Raw genomic sequence first — 16,719 nt, 5'->3', positions numbered from 1 at the left:
GGGCATTTGATAATAATTCGACAGTTTTAACGGAAACTCGACGAAATATTATGAGAGCTTGTAGAATCAAATCTTATACATCTTATACTAATAAGATGTAAGTAAATCGAAATTTGTATGAAAACAATAGAAATATTGAATAAATAGAGTAAATAATGAGTTGCCAGTCAGATAGCCGAGTTGACTAATAGTTGACTATAAGGCTTCACCCTTCAGTCTGCTAGTGCTACCTGGTCTCGGCTTCAAATCTGCTCAATTCCATTGAATAGGCATTCATGCTTGATCATTACTTAAAATCACCCTCGCACTCTCCACTGCCCACGCATAAGCTTAAATCTCAACATATAATCAGCAACGAAAAAAAGAAATTGTTTTTTTTTAGTTTTTAATTTAGCTTATTTATTTATTTGTGGATACAATCACAAATCATATAAATATGATTGAGAAGGAACAACAGGCTTGGCCCAAAACTATTCCATTCCCAAATTTTGATAATGAATTACATGTCCAAAAAGTAGGTTATGTTCTACTGTATTTGGCATACAACAGTAAGATAAATGAATCTTCTCATTTCATCACAGTTTCTACTGCGGTTTTTCAGAAACTCTAATAAATTATACCATGATTGCATAGTATTAATTCCAATATTATCAAACAATAACTGTTTGGATAACAGTTTGGGACAGGATAAATGTCATTCAGAATATTTTCTTATGAATAAAGTTTGATAAGATAAAGATAATTAATGAACGTAATCTGTGGCTGAATAAATTATTTTAATTGACTATGTATTCGCATAGCTCATGATAATCACTTGATAATTTGCTCAAAAAATTGATAATCTAGGAAGTACTACAGTTGTATATTAATTAATATATTCGAGACTGTTCAACCCCCATATCAATCGTAGTGATGATTGAACGGTAAAATGAAATATCTCGTTCATTCAAGTACTTGTACTACAGTTTTCAGAGAATAATCTATCAATCTAAGTCTACGAACATTCAAATTCAGCGAGCATGATATGGAAAGTATCTTCCTTCCAAAATAAATTAAATTATTTCCCTGTTATACTTTGGAGTTGAGAAGACAATCATCACAAAACGTGTTTCAAATGAACTCTATCTTGAATTGCCAACACCTCATTAAGCAAGTACAAGTTATCGTCAAGCCTCTCACTAATGTAATAAGTAGGCCAACGACAGACCAGGCTTTATTTCACATTTCGGAACAATCCGGATAATCCGTGGTTACTGTCCGGAGAATCCGGTGACGAAGAAGCGAGACTACCGGGCCAGAGCCGGGTTTCTGGACAGTTCCACGTCCCATAGGAAATCTGCGCCCGTTAGACATGCATAATTCAGGGGCCAATTACATCTGAAATGTAGCCGCCTCACCTACCAGACCGAGATAGCGCCAAAACATCAAGGCCACCCTTCACCCCTCTTCCACTCCTACACCCTATTATCACACACTGTTGTAAGCACAGCCAAGTATCAAATAACTGGCTGAGTATTCTGTGATGAGAATGCAGAAAATGAACTAGATATTTCATCGTGACAAGACAGCTTGAATGATTCACACAATAGAACTACAATTAATCACAATGGTATAATAATTAAATTATATATGGATAAAATATAAATATAGGACAACATATAATAATTAAAAGTAAATATGATAATAATGTCATTCGCATCACATGATATTATCGAAACAGTTGAAATAAATCGATTAAACTATAATAAAAGGGATTGGGCAACTCTGGATGAAAACTAGTGTCTATGTCAAACTTTATAGTGTCTTTATTCATTATAACATGAGAAAATAAAATGAAAGAATTAAATCGGAGTACAGCACGTTTGACAAGATTGATTAAAACATTTCCAGTGATTTAGAATGAACATTCGTAAACGGTGAATGAACCAAGATTGCTTCCAATGTTCATGAATAATTGATCAATGAGATTGCATTGTGGTCTTTGATGAGAACTTCAATGGGAGTATAATTATTTGTTTATGATTGGTCAGACGATTTAACGTATTTGTGAACTTAAACTCATAGTTCAGCAACTAATAGTATACATTACACCAGAACTATTCTATTGATTCGATATTGGATTGATGATAGAGTGTTCTTTGTGGAGCTTGCTTCTTAATAGAAAAAAATCTTTTCATCTAAACCGAATTTGTAGAATGAGAGAAAATGGAATGAATTAAACTCTAATTTTTGTATTTTTATATTCTCTAAATTATGATGAATTATTATACTCTGGGCTGATACTTCATTGGGTTCAAGATGCAATTGAAGAATGTGCTTGATATTAGGAATAAAAGTAGTGTTATTAAGAATGTTAAGTGCCGTTACTTACAAATGATATATATATATGCTATAAAGTTTTATAAATTTTTTACAACATGAAAAAACTTATTGTTCTGTAGAGATCATGATATTTTGATTGGACTATCTCCCACTTTGTTTATTCTTATAGTAATTATAGTTTCCTACAAACCAGATTATGCTCAACATTGTTATCATTCTATGGATATGGAAATGAAGAAATCTTGAACTGAATACAGGCGATGCATGTCGCGATAAAATATAATGATCGCAGTATTTGCATTTCAATTATGGCGTTTGCTGTGAGAAAATTGCAATGCACTTCTAAACGAGACTCGCCCGTTTCTTCTGCGGCAGCATTTTCCACTCTCGGCGACAGAGAATCGTTTGACTCAAAGGAATCGTGATGTTCTAGATTTGCGTGACAAATCCGCTCTTTTTTTCTCACTATTCGATCTACAGAGGGAGTTGAGCGAAATTTGACAGTCGGTATAACCGTCTCATTAGAACAAGACATGAACAGTGGAAAGGAGAGTCTTAATGAAGGGACTGCCTGAGGGGAATGGGAGGGAGTGGGAGGGATGGTTGCTAGTTCTTGTGCCTTCACTGCACCTTGCCAATTGTCTTCAACGTGTACTTCAGAACCTCTCGCGCCCTTACAGAGCAGACGTTTCTTGCCAGTACGGGCCTCTCTTCCAGTCACAAATCATCCGAATTTGAATGTTGGCAGCAACTTTGCTCGAGGCCTCCGGGCATTCGTGAGACCCTTCCCCCCGTAAAACCATCTACCTTCTCCGCCTTCCACGGCACAAACTGCACCCAACCATGCCAACACAGACAAGAATACGTCCGTTTCTCACGGACAAAAACTGGAATAATGCGCTTTTTCAGTTTCGCAAATAATTATGTAGCGCCCCGGCATACTTGTGATTATTATCTACAGAGAAAGATCCGCTGGAAATCACGTTCGTCCTCTGTACAGGAACGAAATTATCCTGAAATATTTACCTTTCCAAATTGAAATAACTTTACTCCATAACTCTATTCCCTTCTTGTGGTATCGGATTCTTGTTAAATTGAATGTAACTCTTGGAAATCTGCTAGTTTAATTTCATTAGTTGAATGATTCCATCTTTTACAGGAAGTTTCGATGTTCAAGAAACAGCTCCTGATTTGACCATCTCTATTGATCTCTGAGATACGCAACGTGTAATACAGAGTTGGTGAGGATTATTATGGAAACAGCTGAATATATCTTTTACAAGTATGATATTACAGTAGTAGGTTCCATGGGGATCCTATTCCAATTGAAAAAATACTTTCTTTGGATCAATATTATGGATATTAAATTATTATCAATATTATACGGATCAAACTTCATTTTTTCAATTGCGAAGATGGTCATGTGATACATGATTTCGAAACAGATATTTTAAAGGAAAATTAATGGCGAAATCTGCACATCGATATCTCAAACCATTTCTATTATCTCAACTTTTGAAGATACTAACAAATGATACAAGAATGAAATGAATTGAATACCTATATATTTAACTGGATAATCAAGAGTTAGTGAACACTAATAGTAGCTTCTACTCACAAAATGATAATAATTAACTTTGAACAAAAAAAAAATCAATGCAATTAATGCAATGTTAAAGGAATTAATACTATCACTATAATACTAGCAATACAAGTTGTGGCCTATTATTACGTGTATGTTACAGACAGGCAGACTGACGCTAACGGAAGCGAGTTAATGCAGAACTCATGAATTAATGTAGTGTATTCTTCAGAATGTGCTGACTAAATAATTGAATCAAAAAAATTTTTTTCCTATGCACTTCCAATTTTATTTTTATATCCTGGAATAGGACGAAGGAGTGAGTCAATTTTGTTGGCCAACGAACTTTACCTGTAAAAACTTTCGAAGAATTCGTGCTCAAAATTTGAAAGGTGATTGATCAATTCTCTCTAAAGTTCTTGTCGAACATACAGACAGAAAACGACTTTGACCTTCAGTAAGTCAAAAGTGAGAACTCGCTGACGCTCGTTCAATTGATTCAATTGATTTCAATCAATTTGACCCTGTGTGATAATTCCATGGAGCAATTTCTGTTGCTATTTCTGGACTGATGCTAATCGATAAACACATTGAGACACCAAGCTCCCGCACTCACGATGTAACCGTAGACAGTGTTATCATCAAAGGCAAAAATCATATTATCGAAAGTTGTTGGGCAAAGTGTTGAGTGGCTCTTGAGTGGATAATTTGGAAAGTTTAATTGAAGTTGCAGTGCTCTCCAGTGCTAGCAGGCTGCCAGTCAGATTCACGCCAAATTATCAGCATTGGTTGAATGAGAAGCGTTGGTGTTATTTATACAGCATGCTGACAGTATGAAGTTACTCATTTGTAGACAGGCATCTAACTTTTCACAGGGTCATGTGACTACTTGGCTTTCCACTCCATCAACAACTTGGCAAAACATTTCATCATATTAAAAGCGTTAATTTCGAACGCGGAAAATTCATGACCCAACGTCAAAGTGGCGGCTGATGGTGATGCATTTTAGTTGAGTATCGTTCATTGATGACGCTGGTTATTGGACAAACTCAGTCCCAACCTCAATCATCAGCAGCTACGTAGCAAAACCATAGCAAAATCAAGCCATATTGATTTCAAGCCACCTGTCATTAAGTTTTAATGTCTTTGAATATGAGATATGCTAGTTACTGTTAGATTGATCTCATCTATCTATTGGCAAAATATTATCGTAGAACACTGAAGTTATTCCAACATTGATATTCCATTAATCAACGAGTTCCTCTTATCCCATGCTTCATAAATCTTAGTTACTTCAGTTCAAATGATTAACTCCTGCAATTGAAGTTTGGTTCACAATCTTTATCCAGTTCAATCAAATATAATTTTTCCAGTATTTATCGATGTTGAGATTTTTGAAAAGCTGTACAAAGCCTGTCTTTCGAAATTAGATGTTATGTTTCGATTATAAAATGATTCACATTGCTTCATAATGATATTATATGTTCTCATTCTCATATTGAACTGCAATCAGATCACCAAGAGGGAAAAGGAACAACAGCCGGACAATTTTTTATCGATTTGATCTGATCAACCTTGACGTGCAGGTCTCAAATTGGAAGTTGTAAACTTCCAAATCAATAATAACAGAGATAACATTGCTATTTCTATTCGATGCAAGATATTCTCTCATTTGAAGTGCTTATAGCATCCATAGGAAAATAGAGAGTGGCTGAATTGAAATCAATATAAAACCGTGGTGTTGAATTTGTGGATGATATATCTATTAAGATTTAGTTTTTTTATTTCTCGGCAATGAATCATTATAGATTATCGAATATTCTTGTTTGTTTGCTGGAACAAGATGATTTCTAAATAATATTAAAATTTGGAATTTTCATGATTGCTCCGAAGTAACATAATGATAAATGCCCACTTTCTTCCAATTTATACAGATATTTCTCATTTGAGCCACGTAATTCTGCTTTGAGCCCTATTGTTTCCAAAAGTCAAGAAATATCTTCTGCACGATTTAGTTATAAGAATACTATTCCACGGCAGTCCAACTAAAAATAGTAAAGTAAGAATTCTTCTCTCGGTACTCACAGTGTATTGTCAACGTCCAGGAATCTTCCAGGACCTCTGATGAGAGAACAGGATTCTCAGATCGACAGGACAGATTGCGACCCGCATCCTCTTTGTTGAAGATGAATGTCAGCGTACTTGTCGTTGTGTTGCCATCATTTGATGTCTGAAACAGAGAAAATTATTGTGAGTTGGAATTTTTTATTCAGTTCTTCACAGAAACTATGTCGCTGGAATTTGTTGAAAACTGTATTGTCTCGATTGTGAGATAACATTAGCTTATCACATATACAAATCATGTTATCATCCAAAACATAATTGAAATGCATGACATAAAGTTATGTTAATAAGGCTCCATACAAGATAAACCTTGAAATACAATTCACGGAACAGGCTGCGTTTCCATTGTGTTGAATGGTTTGTGATAAATTTCAGATTCAAACCAACAGAATAAGATATTTCTGGTAATTCAAATTATGTGTCCAATGCATTGATGAATGTTACATATCTAATAAAAGGAAATTCACATAATTAATCTGTCTTGTTTTTTTCATTTAGGGCTAATTTTAATATGAATGAAAATGAAAATAAAAATATAAATCTCAATACCCTTATAAATTATTTTGTCACATCATGTTTCGGACATTGATGCCAAATGGCATCACTGAAACATGTTGTCACCACATAAGGGTACTGTGACTAAATAATTTAAAAGGGTAATGAGATTTATATTTTTATTTTATTTCTTTTTTGGTTGTATGGGAAGCTTTGGCTTATTTCAGAAAAGGGCTGCCAAATCAAAGTCGATGAAAACTATTATATTATCTGCAACAATCTACGTAATAAGGAGTAGGCCTAATCTTATATTCAATTCATGGGAGTTGAAATAATATTATCTTTTCTCATAGAAACTTATATCGAAGATTATTCTATAGGAGAAATAATGATTAATTAATAATGATATGTTACTGTGAAAAACTTGAATCACCAGAACAGCAAAATAACAAAAAATTACAGGAAAAATCCACTCAAGTAGTATGATTTATCGAGTTAAATCTTTTCAGTTTTGTAACGCCAGTTTACAAAGAGTCGGTCTCAAATTCAAATATCAAAAGAGAGACCCTTGCAATCAGCGCAGATTTTCAATAATCTTCAATATTATATCAATCAAGGAAGATAGAGCATTAAAAAAAGTATTTAAATTACAATATTGAATATCAATAAGTATCAAATTTTTCGATTTCACATTTTTTTATTGACAACAAGTTAACGAAAATTGACAAAATTCGTAACATGAAAAACAACTGTTCAAACTCAAATCGAAACTCTGGCACTGGAATTTTGGATGACAGATTATCCAATGCAATTCAAATAACAGAGAGACCAAAGAGAAGAGATAAATGATTTGAGAGAAGAGAGCCGTTTTGGTAGCATTTGCAATTTCATGGGTTAATCGGTCGAAAGACAAAGTAGCATTGCTTAACCATCAATCATTGCTGGTTCATTTGTCATAATCGGTCAATCAAACCTCGAGACCGATAATTTGCGCTCTTCGGAACAGACACACACCATTTGACTGGACTGTTAATGCTGGTTTTCTGGTTTAAATAATAGCACGGACCATTAGCTTTGTAATTAACTCAACTAGAAATCGCACGACAAAAGGATTGCTGTTAGGCTCCGATTCAAGAAATGGCAATCAATCTACAAGGTTTATTGAATCGATAGTCAAACTTCATTACAAACATGTCAGTGATTTACAAAGTTAATAAATTGACACGTTTAATATTGAATTAGCGTCTTAGACAGAATTGGGGGGGGGAGGGTGTAGACGAATATTATTGTGTATAATATTACTAGTATATTATACTAGTTACAAGAAACCAGAGTACAATACATGAGAACTGATATCACACGACACTGTGTTATGGAACAAGAATCCTGAAAACCAATAAAACTCGACGTGGGAGTTCAAAATTCTATTTTGTTCATCACGTGATAGAATTCCATGTAAAATTACAAAGAGAATCATCCGATAATATCCATATCAGATGAATAATAAATATGTGATGTGGAGTGAAGTTTTGCGAATAATCTATTGAATTCAGAATCAGAGCCGTGTCTATATTTGGACACTTTTGTTCTTTATGATGACAAACGGATGTAGTTGGATGGAACGACCAATAGCAGTGCATGTTTATTTTCAGATGACAACTACAGGTGTAATGAATTTATGATGGGGCATCGATCAATATTGGTCCCTCTACAAAGCCTAAGAGACATATTCATACAGGATATAAACCTTTGATTTGTGCCGGATATGTGTATTTTTGGGATTTAACATGTGTAGATATTCACAGAGCACTAGTCAGGGCTGACATCAGGTTCCAAACGAGAATATAAGAATACCCTTGTCGACCGACGTCATCGGTCAAATTTCGATCAATCGATCATTTTGACGGCGTCAATTTGCAGAGTGCATCACGGGTCACAGCCTACTACATCCCACTTTACATTCTGGCATTCTACTCATATCACTGTTCCACAGATTTCAGCATGTATTATGAATTAACCGTTGAATTTTTTTCATATAAGTTTACATTTCAAAAATTTCTCATTTCATTCTACATTCAAGGTAGATAAGAGTATGTATATTTCTTCCTCCGTTGATAGACCAATTCATCAACATTACAGAATTGTTCATTAAGAAATCAACAGAGTGTATGAGTAATAATTATTTTGTTTATAGGAATTCTTAATTTCTATGTGAAGTTTCAAAATTGACGTTTCTTTTCATGGAAGATTCACTAGGAGAGCATACTTGATGATAACCCCTTCATAATCTTCAACAATCTCATTTCCTTGAATGGTGGAGATGTGTAATTTTCCTAATTTGAAGAAAAATCCAATGATATTGTGAAATATAAGAACACACGAGTAAATAGTGGTATTGACAAGACAATACAATGTCTTTTACCTATTTTTTATTTCTAATTTCATTTAATCTTCTCAACAGAATAGACTTATTTTTCCCCCTTGATATGTTACATTATCCGTAAATAATATTCTGCCACTTATTTGTATTTTCTCTTATTTCTCATCATATTTCCTCTAAAAAGTAAAAATATTTCCTCAATTATTCACTAAAAAGTAATAGTTTTCTCATTTTCTTTTACATACTGAGAATGTATGTGGTGCTATCAATTTTCCGTACGAGAATAAAAAGAACCTTTTTACTACTGGTATATTACATTCATATAGGACTTATATGGAAAAGGGACTGACTAATAATCACATATTTCGTTTATGATGAAACGCATAGTTTCAATAAAATGGGACAGTAAAAAATGAAGAATGAATTAACAATAACATTTTTCAGTTATCCAGTTCTACATAACCCAGAGAGCAACACATTTTAAACATTATTTCTTGATGGAGGAAACATTAAAATTCTAGTGAATTCGGTATGCAGTCAAAGAGACAATGAGAGCCAAACTAGCAATGGAATGTAATAAGTTTGTTTGAAGCCAAACCTGGCTACACTTCTCTAATTCAACATCATTCTACACCGAGAAAGTGAGATTGGATTTCTGAGAACACTTTGAAATAATTACATGCAAAATCCTGTAACTCAGACAATGTACATCTACCGGACAATTCAATTACTATTCCATTTATAATATTGATAAAACTCTTCAAACATTGAGTTCAATCAAACTAGATCAATCAATATTAATTGGCCTCTCCTGTATTGTTCCTGGAATCGAGAATGGGAGGTCAATAATATGATTTTAGAATGAAGTTTTTTAAATTTGATAATATACGTAGATTATGAATGGAAAATATTTCAAATTGTTTTTCATCCTTTGTAAAATTTATAAAGCATTATTGAAGACAGAATCTTCTGATTTATAGGATAGGAATGGATTGAGAAATCATACGTGAAAATCATTCATGAGAAGCAATATTGCTTGCTCAGTGATTTCAACAGTCTTGAAATATTGAAGAACAAAAGATTATAGAAAAAAGACGCTCAAACTGAGGCTGAAAAGCACTGAATCTCTGTAGATGATACATCAAATTCATCTGCATTATCTTATTGGCAGCTTTATTATAGCAATTTAAGAACTGGGCAATCCTACATTTAAAATTATTAATTTCTCCATCTTTACAATGTTACCTTACTCCCCCTCTGCTACGATCAATGTCATACCGAACCCACCGAATCCCATGGAACAGGCATGGGCGTTTGATCATCTCATAAATCACCCTCGCACTTCCCATTCCCATTACCCACGCGTGAGCTTTTTGCTCATGTGGGTATCATCTGAAAAAATTGACTTATTCTCTAAGCCGCCAGCAACAGGTATTTTCCTCGGATCAATGACTAATTCAATTTCTCCCGTCCATCCTGCAGCTAGAATATTTTTGCAGAATGCTCCCATGCTCCCCATCACAAACTCCTTCCCTTATTTTGAAAAATTTTCTGCTCTTATTATTAATTTATTCTACACAATTTCTTTCGTTCTTACATTAATCGGTGCAAAACACAGTTCAATAATGCGAATATTGCTAACCAATATTGCGACTTTTGATCCTTGCAAGTATGGTTCACTTATCTTTCGTTAAATTTCTCCTTTTATTGGCATAATTTTATGTAGCGAGAACTCTCTCCTAGACTCCATCATTTCCAGGCTTGTTGAATCGACGCCTGTCCCCTCAGGCAACAACAGCGTTCTACGATCCACTTCAACTGTCAGCATTCCTTACGAATAACATTAACGCATCTAATTCAACCAATGCTGACTAGCACAAACTAGGCTTTCGAGCACATTCTACTTAAGAGCCTCGTGATTTAGCCGAGCTTTGGCTTTGGCTTCAGCTACGCCTCACCAGTAACCAGCTTGCTCTTGGTGGTCTATTGATTACTTTTATAAAACAAAATGAAGTCGCCCAAGGCTACAACTAAGAACGCAGTGTTTACTAACGGGCGGAAAATTACTGTGGGGAAAAATGAGTTGAGAGTAGAGAAGGCGATATTTTTTAATTAAAAGCAACCGCAGGAATAGAGAGAGAATGAGCAAGAGAGAAGAGCCTGATGAAATTATAATGATTAGCTTAATATCGTGAAGCTGGTCGTTGTATACGAGGATGGATGAAGATAAGAATTTAATAAATATCGTCTGCTTGACAATATACTCTGAAAGGTGGCGCGGAGTTGGTTACTTTCCTCATGATAATAAATAATTGGATCAAACTCATCTATGATAATTAAGTTGTGCTCATCTATTCAACTCTACAGTGCTCATTTATTGTAATTTATAAGCCATAATAAACGACTATGCAATGTGAAATATGAAAAACGTGTTTCTCTGGGTGGGTGTGAATCATGAAGTTCAATCCTTTTTAGAATTAGATGAACATACAAATAAATATTGGAAAGAATGAACCAATTATTATAAAAGGTGCGGCAGAAAGGATGAACGGTTTTCAAAAAAGTAATATGTCGTTACCTATGCATAAAAAACATTTATTTACAGAACAATATTCACATTATTTTACAATTTTAGAAAATTAATGTTTGAAAACAATATCTGACAGGTGACGGCCGTTTTCAGCAATGCACTTTACAAGCCGCTCTCGGAAGTTGGATTGTACTCTTTCTAACATTGCCCTGCCATTTTGTTCGACTTCCTCACGAATTGCTCCCTTTAGTTCTTGAAGTGTACGTGGTTTATGCTGGTAAACACGTGACTTCAGGAAACCCCACAAGAAGTAGTCGCACATAGACAGGTCTGGAGAACGAGGAGGCAAATCAATGTGACCAAACCGAGAAATGATGCGACCACGAAAAACAGCCCGAATTGCTCCCATTGAATTTCTTGCTGTGTGAGCTGTCGCCCCGTCCTGCTGAAACCATACTTGCCGGATAGGAATACGTTTCCTTCTTAATTCAGGGAGGAAGAATTCAGTGAATATCTGTCTATAAAGTTCTGAGGTTACAGTTACAGTGGTCCCGTTGTCGTCTTCAAAGAAGTATGGACCAATAACAAATATACTGCTCACAGCACACCAAACTGTCACCTTGGGACTGTGTAAAGGTCTCTCATGCATTAATATTTTGGATTTTCATCTGACCAATAACGATAGTTCTGCTGATTAACGGTACCATTCAAATGAAAATGTGCTTCATCTGTCTTAAACAAAATGATGTTTTCATTTTGGTCAAATATGGCCTCCATTTCTCGAGCAAAATTCAGCCGCTTTACATAATCGCCAGGATTCAATTGTTGAACCATGGCCATTTTGTAGGGATGAAATCCTAGATCTTTATGTAAAATACGCCTTACTGACCGATCACTGATGTTCATTTCAGAAGAATGTCTCCTAGCAGATCGATTAGGACTACGGAGTATGGCTTGCCGAACTCTTTCCACATTTTGTGGAGTGCGTACAGTGCGATGAGCCCCTGGTGGTCGTTTATTCATTACTGTTCCTACTGAACGAAATGATTTTACCAAACGTAAAATGGTGTTACGAGTGGGTACATTTTCATTTCTCGCAAGATTGAAATGACGACGAAACTCGCGCTGAACTGTAATGATACTCTCATTATTACGCACAAAACTGTCGTAAGTAAACACACGATGTTGCACATTCCTCGAATCCATGATGCCGATTAAACAATGACTAGAAAAAATGGTATGATCTACCGAACACATGTTCACTTCAGCTGGCCCAATCCGACTACCCAAATCAGAATACTATCTGTTCTAAAAACATCCACCCTTCCTGCCTCACCCAGTACTACATGGATCAAATAGGCATGATTGATAGGAGTTCAAAAGCTCTTTGAATGCCTGATTTCAAAAGACTTCATTCTCTAAATTTTTTGTTTTTGTTTTGAACAGTAATGATTTGATCATATCTGGGTTGCAACGTTCTAGGTTCAAGACCTCTTCATAAAAATAACATTCAATAATCACTATTAATTTCTATTTTAGTTGAATAGTGATCCTTGTAATATATCTAGGTGAAAGATATTATGATATTTTCATGATAGTGTACTGTGATCATGAATGTATAATACAGTATAATACTCTAAAATAAATCAAAATTAAAATTAAATTTCATTTAACTTTTTTTGAACATCATTAATAATACTCTATATTGAATTTCATTTAAATTTTTTTGAACATCATTCATTCATGATAAAATGAACCTCCTAATACGAGGCAGCCGTATATTAATGATTTTTTTGGAAAAGCATACGAATATTCGATCAGGCTGACATCTACCATATTATTTAGGCATTTATCCATAAGCAATGGCAGCATATTTTCAGCAATTGCAATCATTTTGAAGTATGCTCATTCATCTAAATCTACAGTCATTGTCATTTCTGGGTTCCCGTACTGTGAAAATAATATAGTACCATTTCCTACATTAAACGTATGAAGTAGCTTGAATACGAAAGTTCAAAGCAGTATATAAAACTATATATATACTAGAGATGTAGTGTGTATCAGCTATATGATATTTATATCAGCCCATTATAAAATGAAAATTTAATAACTCAATGAACTTCCTCATTTAAAATACACTTGTGAATTTTGAAGCTTGAATAATAGTGAAGAGAGAAACAGGTGCTACAGCATAAAGGTCAAGGGTTCAATGGCTTTCATTCTCTTAATTAGACAACATTTCAGAATTGACATCGACCACAATCAAGCAGCGATGTGGCTCACTTTGACATCTGTTCACTTCCACTCTGTTGCGAACCGAATGGATCACATAATGAACATTCTACTTTGATTATTGGACAGAAAGTTCAATCGCACCTTTAAACTACTGCGCAATAAAACCATTAAGTTACTTATTATTTATATCGCTATAGAAGCTATTAGAAGTTTTATAAGCATGGGAAAGAGAACTTACAAATTCTATTTAGTATTTTGCATAATCATTCAAGGACGTGTGTTTCTCAATTCCGCTCAACACTTTGTGAGCGTTTTACGTTTGAAAATCAATCTACAAAAACATTTCTGGTCATTCTTGAATGAATTTGTAATCCACTTCACTAAGTTGTTCATGATTGAAGATAATATTTGTGGCAATGGACTCGAATTTTTACTGTACTGAGAAGCGGGAATACTATTAGATTATTATTATATATGTTGAGATTAGAAAAAAGTATTACCACTATCTCACTTTAGACATGAAGTTGAGACAGTATCTCACAGTTTTGAGAAAACAATTTGATGTAAGGATGGATAATTTGATATAAGTATTGGTTCTCTAATGTAAGCGAGTCGTAACTAACATTAATTCAATCAAAAATTAACATCCAATCAACTGATGATATATCAGAATTTTAAACTTATTCTAATAAATATTTCACTGTATATTTGTTCAGAATTCCAAAAATTATTGTTTTTTAGCTCTTTAATCAAATTTTCCGAAATCTTATTCAGTGAAGGAGTTTTATAGTAAAAACACTATCATATCAAAAGATATTTCATGCCTCCTTCTCAGGATACAAAATATTGTATTTTTTATTTAAATTTTATTATAGAAATGAGAGAAATGTCTTCATGGCTAGTAGATTGTTGATGGAAAGATATTCTGGAAGATTTAGATCATAGGCTTGCATGTTGTTTGATGACAATATCCGGAAGTAGCTCATTAGTTAATGACTATCTGGATGGAGCAGACTCAGGTGCAAACGGAGTCTCCTGCAACTTTCTTATGTTAATAGATGATATCAGTGATTGTACACAATGTTACGTTTTTGTAAGTAATCTTCCTTAGCTTCTTGCGTCTTTTTCTGCAAAATTACGAGGTATGCCGTCTGCTTTTCCCGGATAGCAGTTTCTATATCACAGTTCCAAATCCTTAAACGCTTCTTACTACTTCTTCTCAGCTTTTTCCCGAGTGCCTCAGTTGCAGCTTTCTCAATGCATGACTTTATATTGGTCCATTCCGTCTGAATATCATCGAAGATTGATTGCAAATAGAACTCTAAGAACAGTATCCGACTCCAAAAGATATTGTGATGTCTAACTAGTTTGTATCTTCGATCAGATATAATAAACACTTACAACAATGTAGACTGAGAAATACGTCTTATTTTATAGAAGTTTATGATGATATTCTATTTCTCCGGAAACTTGAATGCCTGAATTTTACTTAAAAGAACATTGGAGAATGAAGAAAATTATCCAAAATAAATATTCAGCTTGGTTTTTAATCATATTCACGGGGATATAGGAATATTGGTGCTGGAAAGAATTTATTTATATAATTCTATTATGACTTATACCCTATTGAGTAGTCGTAAATTTCAATGTTTCGGATCTATAATAGTTTTCAATTTGTAGCAGCACAACGGAAATTGGAAGGAATAACAAAGGGATTGGATAATGATTATTCATCAAAAAACATGCAACTATTTCAATATATGATTCGAAAACTGATTGTAGCCCTTGGTATCCTGCCTGAGTGCCTCATGCTGTTTAAGTCTGTTTTAGAATCGAATATTCCCTCATCAACATAAATATGTGACTGAAGCAACACCCAATCTATAACAGTATATGGCAGCCAACCTTTGGGAATTCGCGTACAATCTTATAAAATTAGGTTGTCAAAGTTGAAATATCTGATGAATCAAAATATCTTAATACTTCTTAGGAAGAATAGGACGAAATTCTTCCTCATCCATCGCAAGACGATTTCTATTGATACTAACCTTCAAAGAATTTCGTCCACTTTTTTCAGTCGACGACAGAACTAATCGCTCTTTGTTCTCGTTTTTTATTGTTTCCATTAAATTTTTCCATCAAACTCGAGATGATCGAATGTTTTATTGCTATAGTAAAACAAGATGATGACAAATAAAAATTGAATATCAAACTGGAGACTTCATTATACGTTATTACAAGGAATAATTCCTGGAGAGCAGTAAAATGGGAAATAGAACTGATCTCGCTTTTCCAATGTAAATGTAGTTGAAAGTCAGTAAAATAAAAGCGTGGGTGAGTAGTCAGTCGTCAGCTTTGCTTTGACAGTAGTCTTTTGGCATGCTGCAAAGCAGTAAATACAAAATCGGAACGCAGCATAAGGCAGCTGAATAATACAATTTGCATTCATATTGTTGGAAATCCCCTCTTTTTTCCTGACTTGGAAAGGCGCTGCCTGACAGCTTGTTCTCGCAGCATAATGTTGCACCCTCCTAACATCATTCCAATAACTCTTACTCGATACATGGTCATAAATTCTAAATGTGGGCAGAATCGGGACATTTGACGGGTTTCAGCTCACATCTTGCATATTTCTGTGCGTTGATGTTATGTAAAAAATGTGCTGGCAGTAGAGTATATTTCGGCCATATCAAACACATTAATCTTTCTAAAATAATCTTTTATTATGCAGCGACAGGCTTTCTCTATGTAAATCCTTTCAATTTTGAAATCCACCGTTTATACCATCGAATGAGTTATTTTAGTTCTTCATGAAAATATTCAATAAATAACCATTCAAGTTCTTTACAATGAGACTTCCAAGTTCGTATAATGTTTGAACATAGTTTTCTCCCATTATACATATACATAAACTTGTCTTTTATTATTATGTTTACTATAGAACTTTTTTTTTGTTATAATTATTCTTGGGAAGCCTGATCTCCTCAACATTTCCCTTCATTATGATAATATAATTTACTCCATTTTCTACTCAATCCTCTAATTATCCAA

At 34.2% G+C, this 16,719-nt stretch overlaps 1 protein-coding gene across 1 annotated transcript in view; it reads right to left on the bottom strand.

The window, feature by feature from the left end:
• Window positions 1–16,719, bottom strand: part of LOC111057911 (nephrin) — a 383,192-nt gene that overhangs the window by 72,882 nt on the left and 293,591 nt on the right. The window contains exon 5 of the mRNA XM_039425733.1: window positions 5,990–6,134. Within this exon, the coding sequence (XP_039281667.1) occupies window positions 5,990–6,134 (145 nt within the window). The remainder of the gene's footprint in view (window positions 1–5,989; window positions 6,135–16,719) is intronic.

Source organism: Nilaparvata lugens, chromosome 4 (assembly GCF_014356525.2).
Source record: "Nilaparvata lugens isolate BPH chromosome 4, ASM1435652v1, whole genome shotgun sequence".
NCBI lineage: Eukaryota > Metazoa > Arthropoda > Insecta > Hemiptera > Delphacidae > Nilaparvata > Nilaparvata lugens.
Note: the sequence above shows the minus strand (reverse complement) of the source record. Positions and strands in the feature narration are given on the sequence as shown.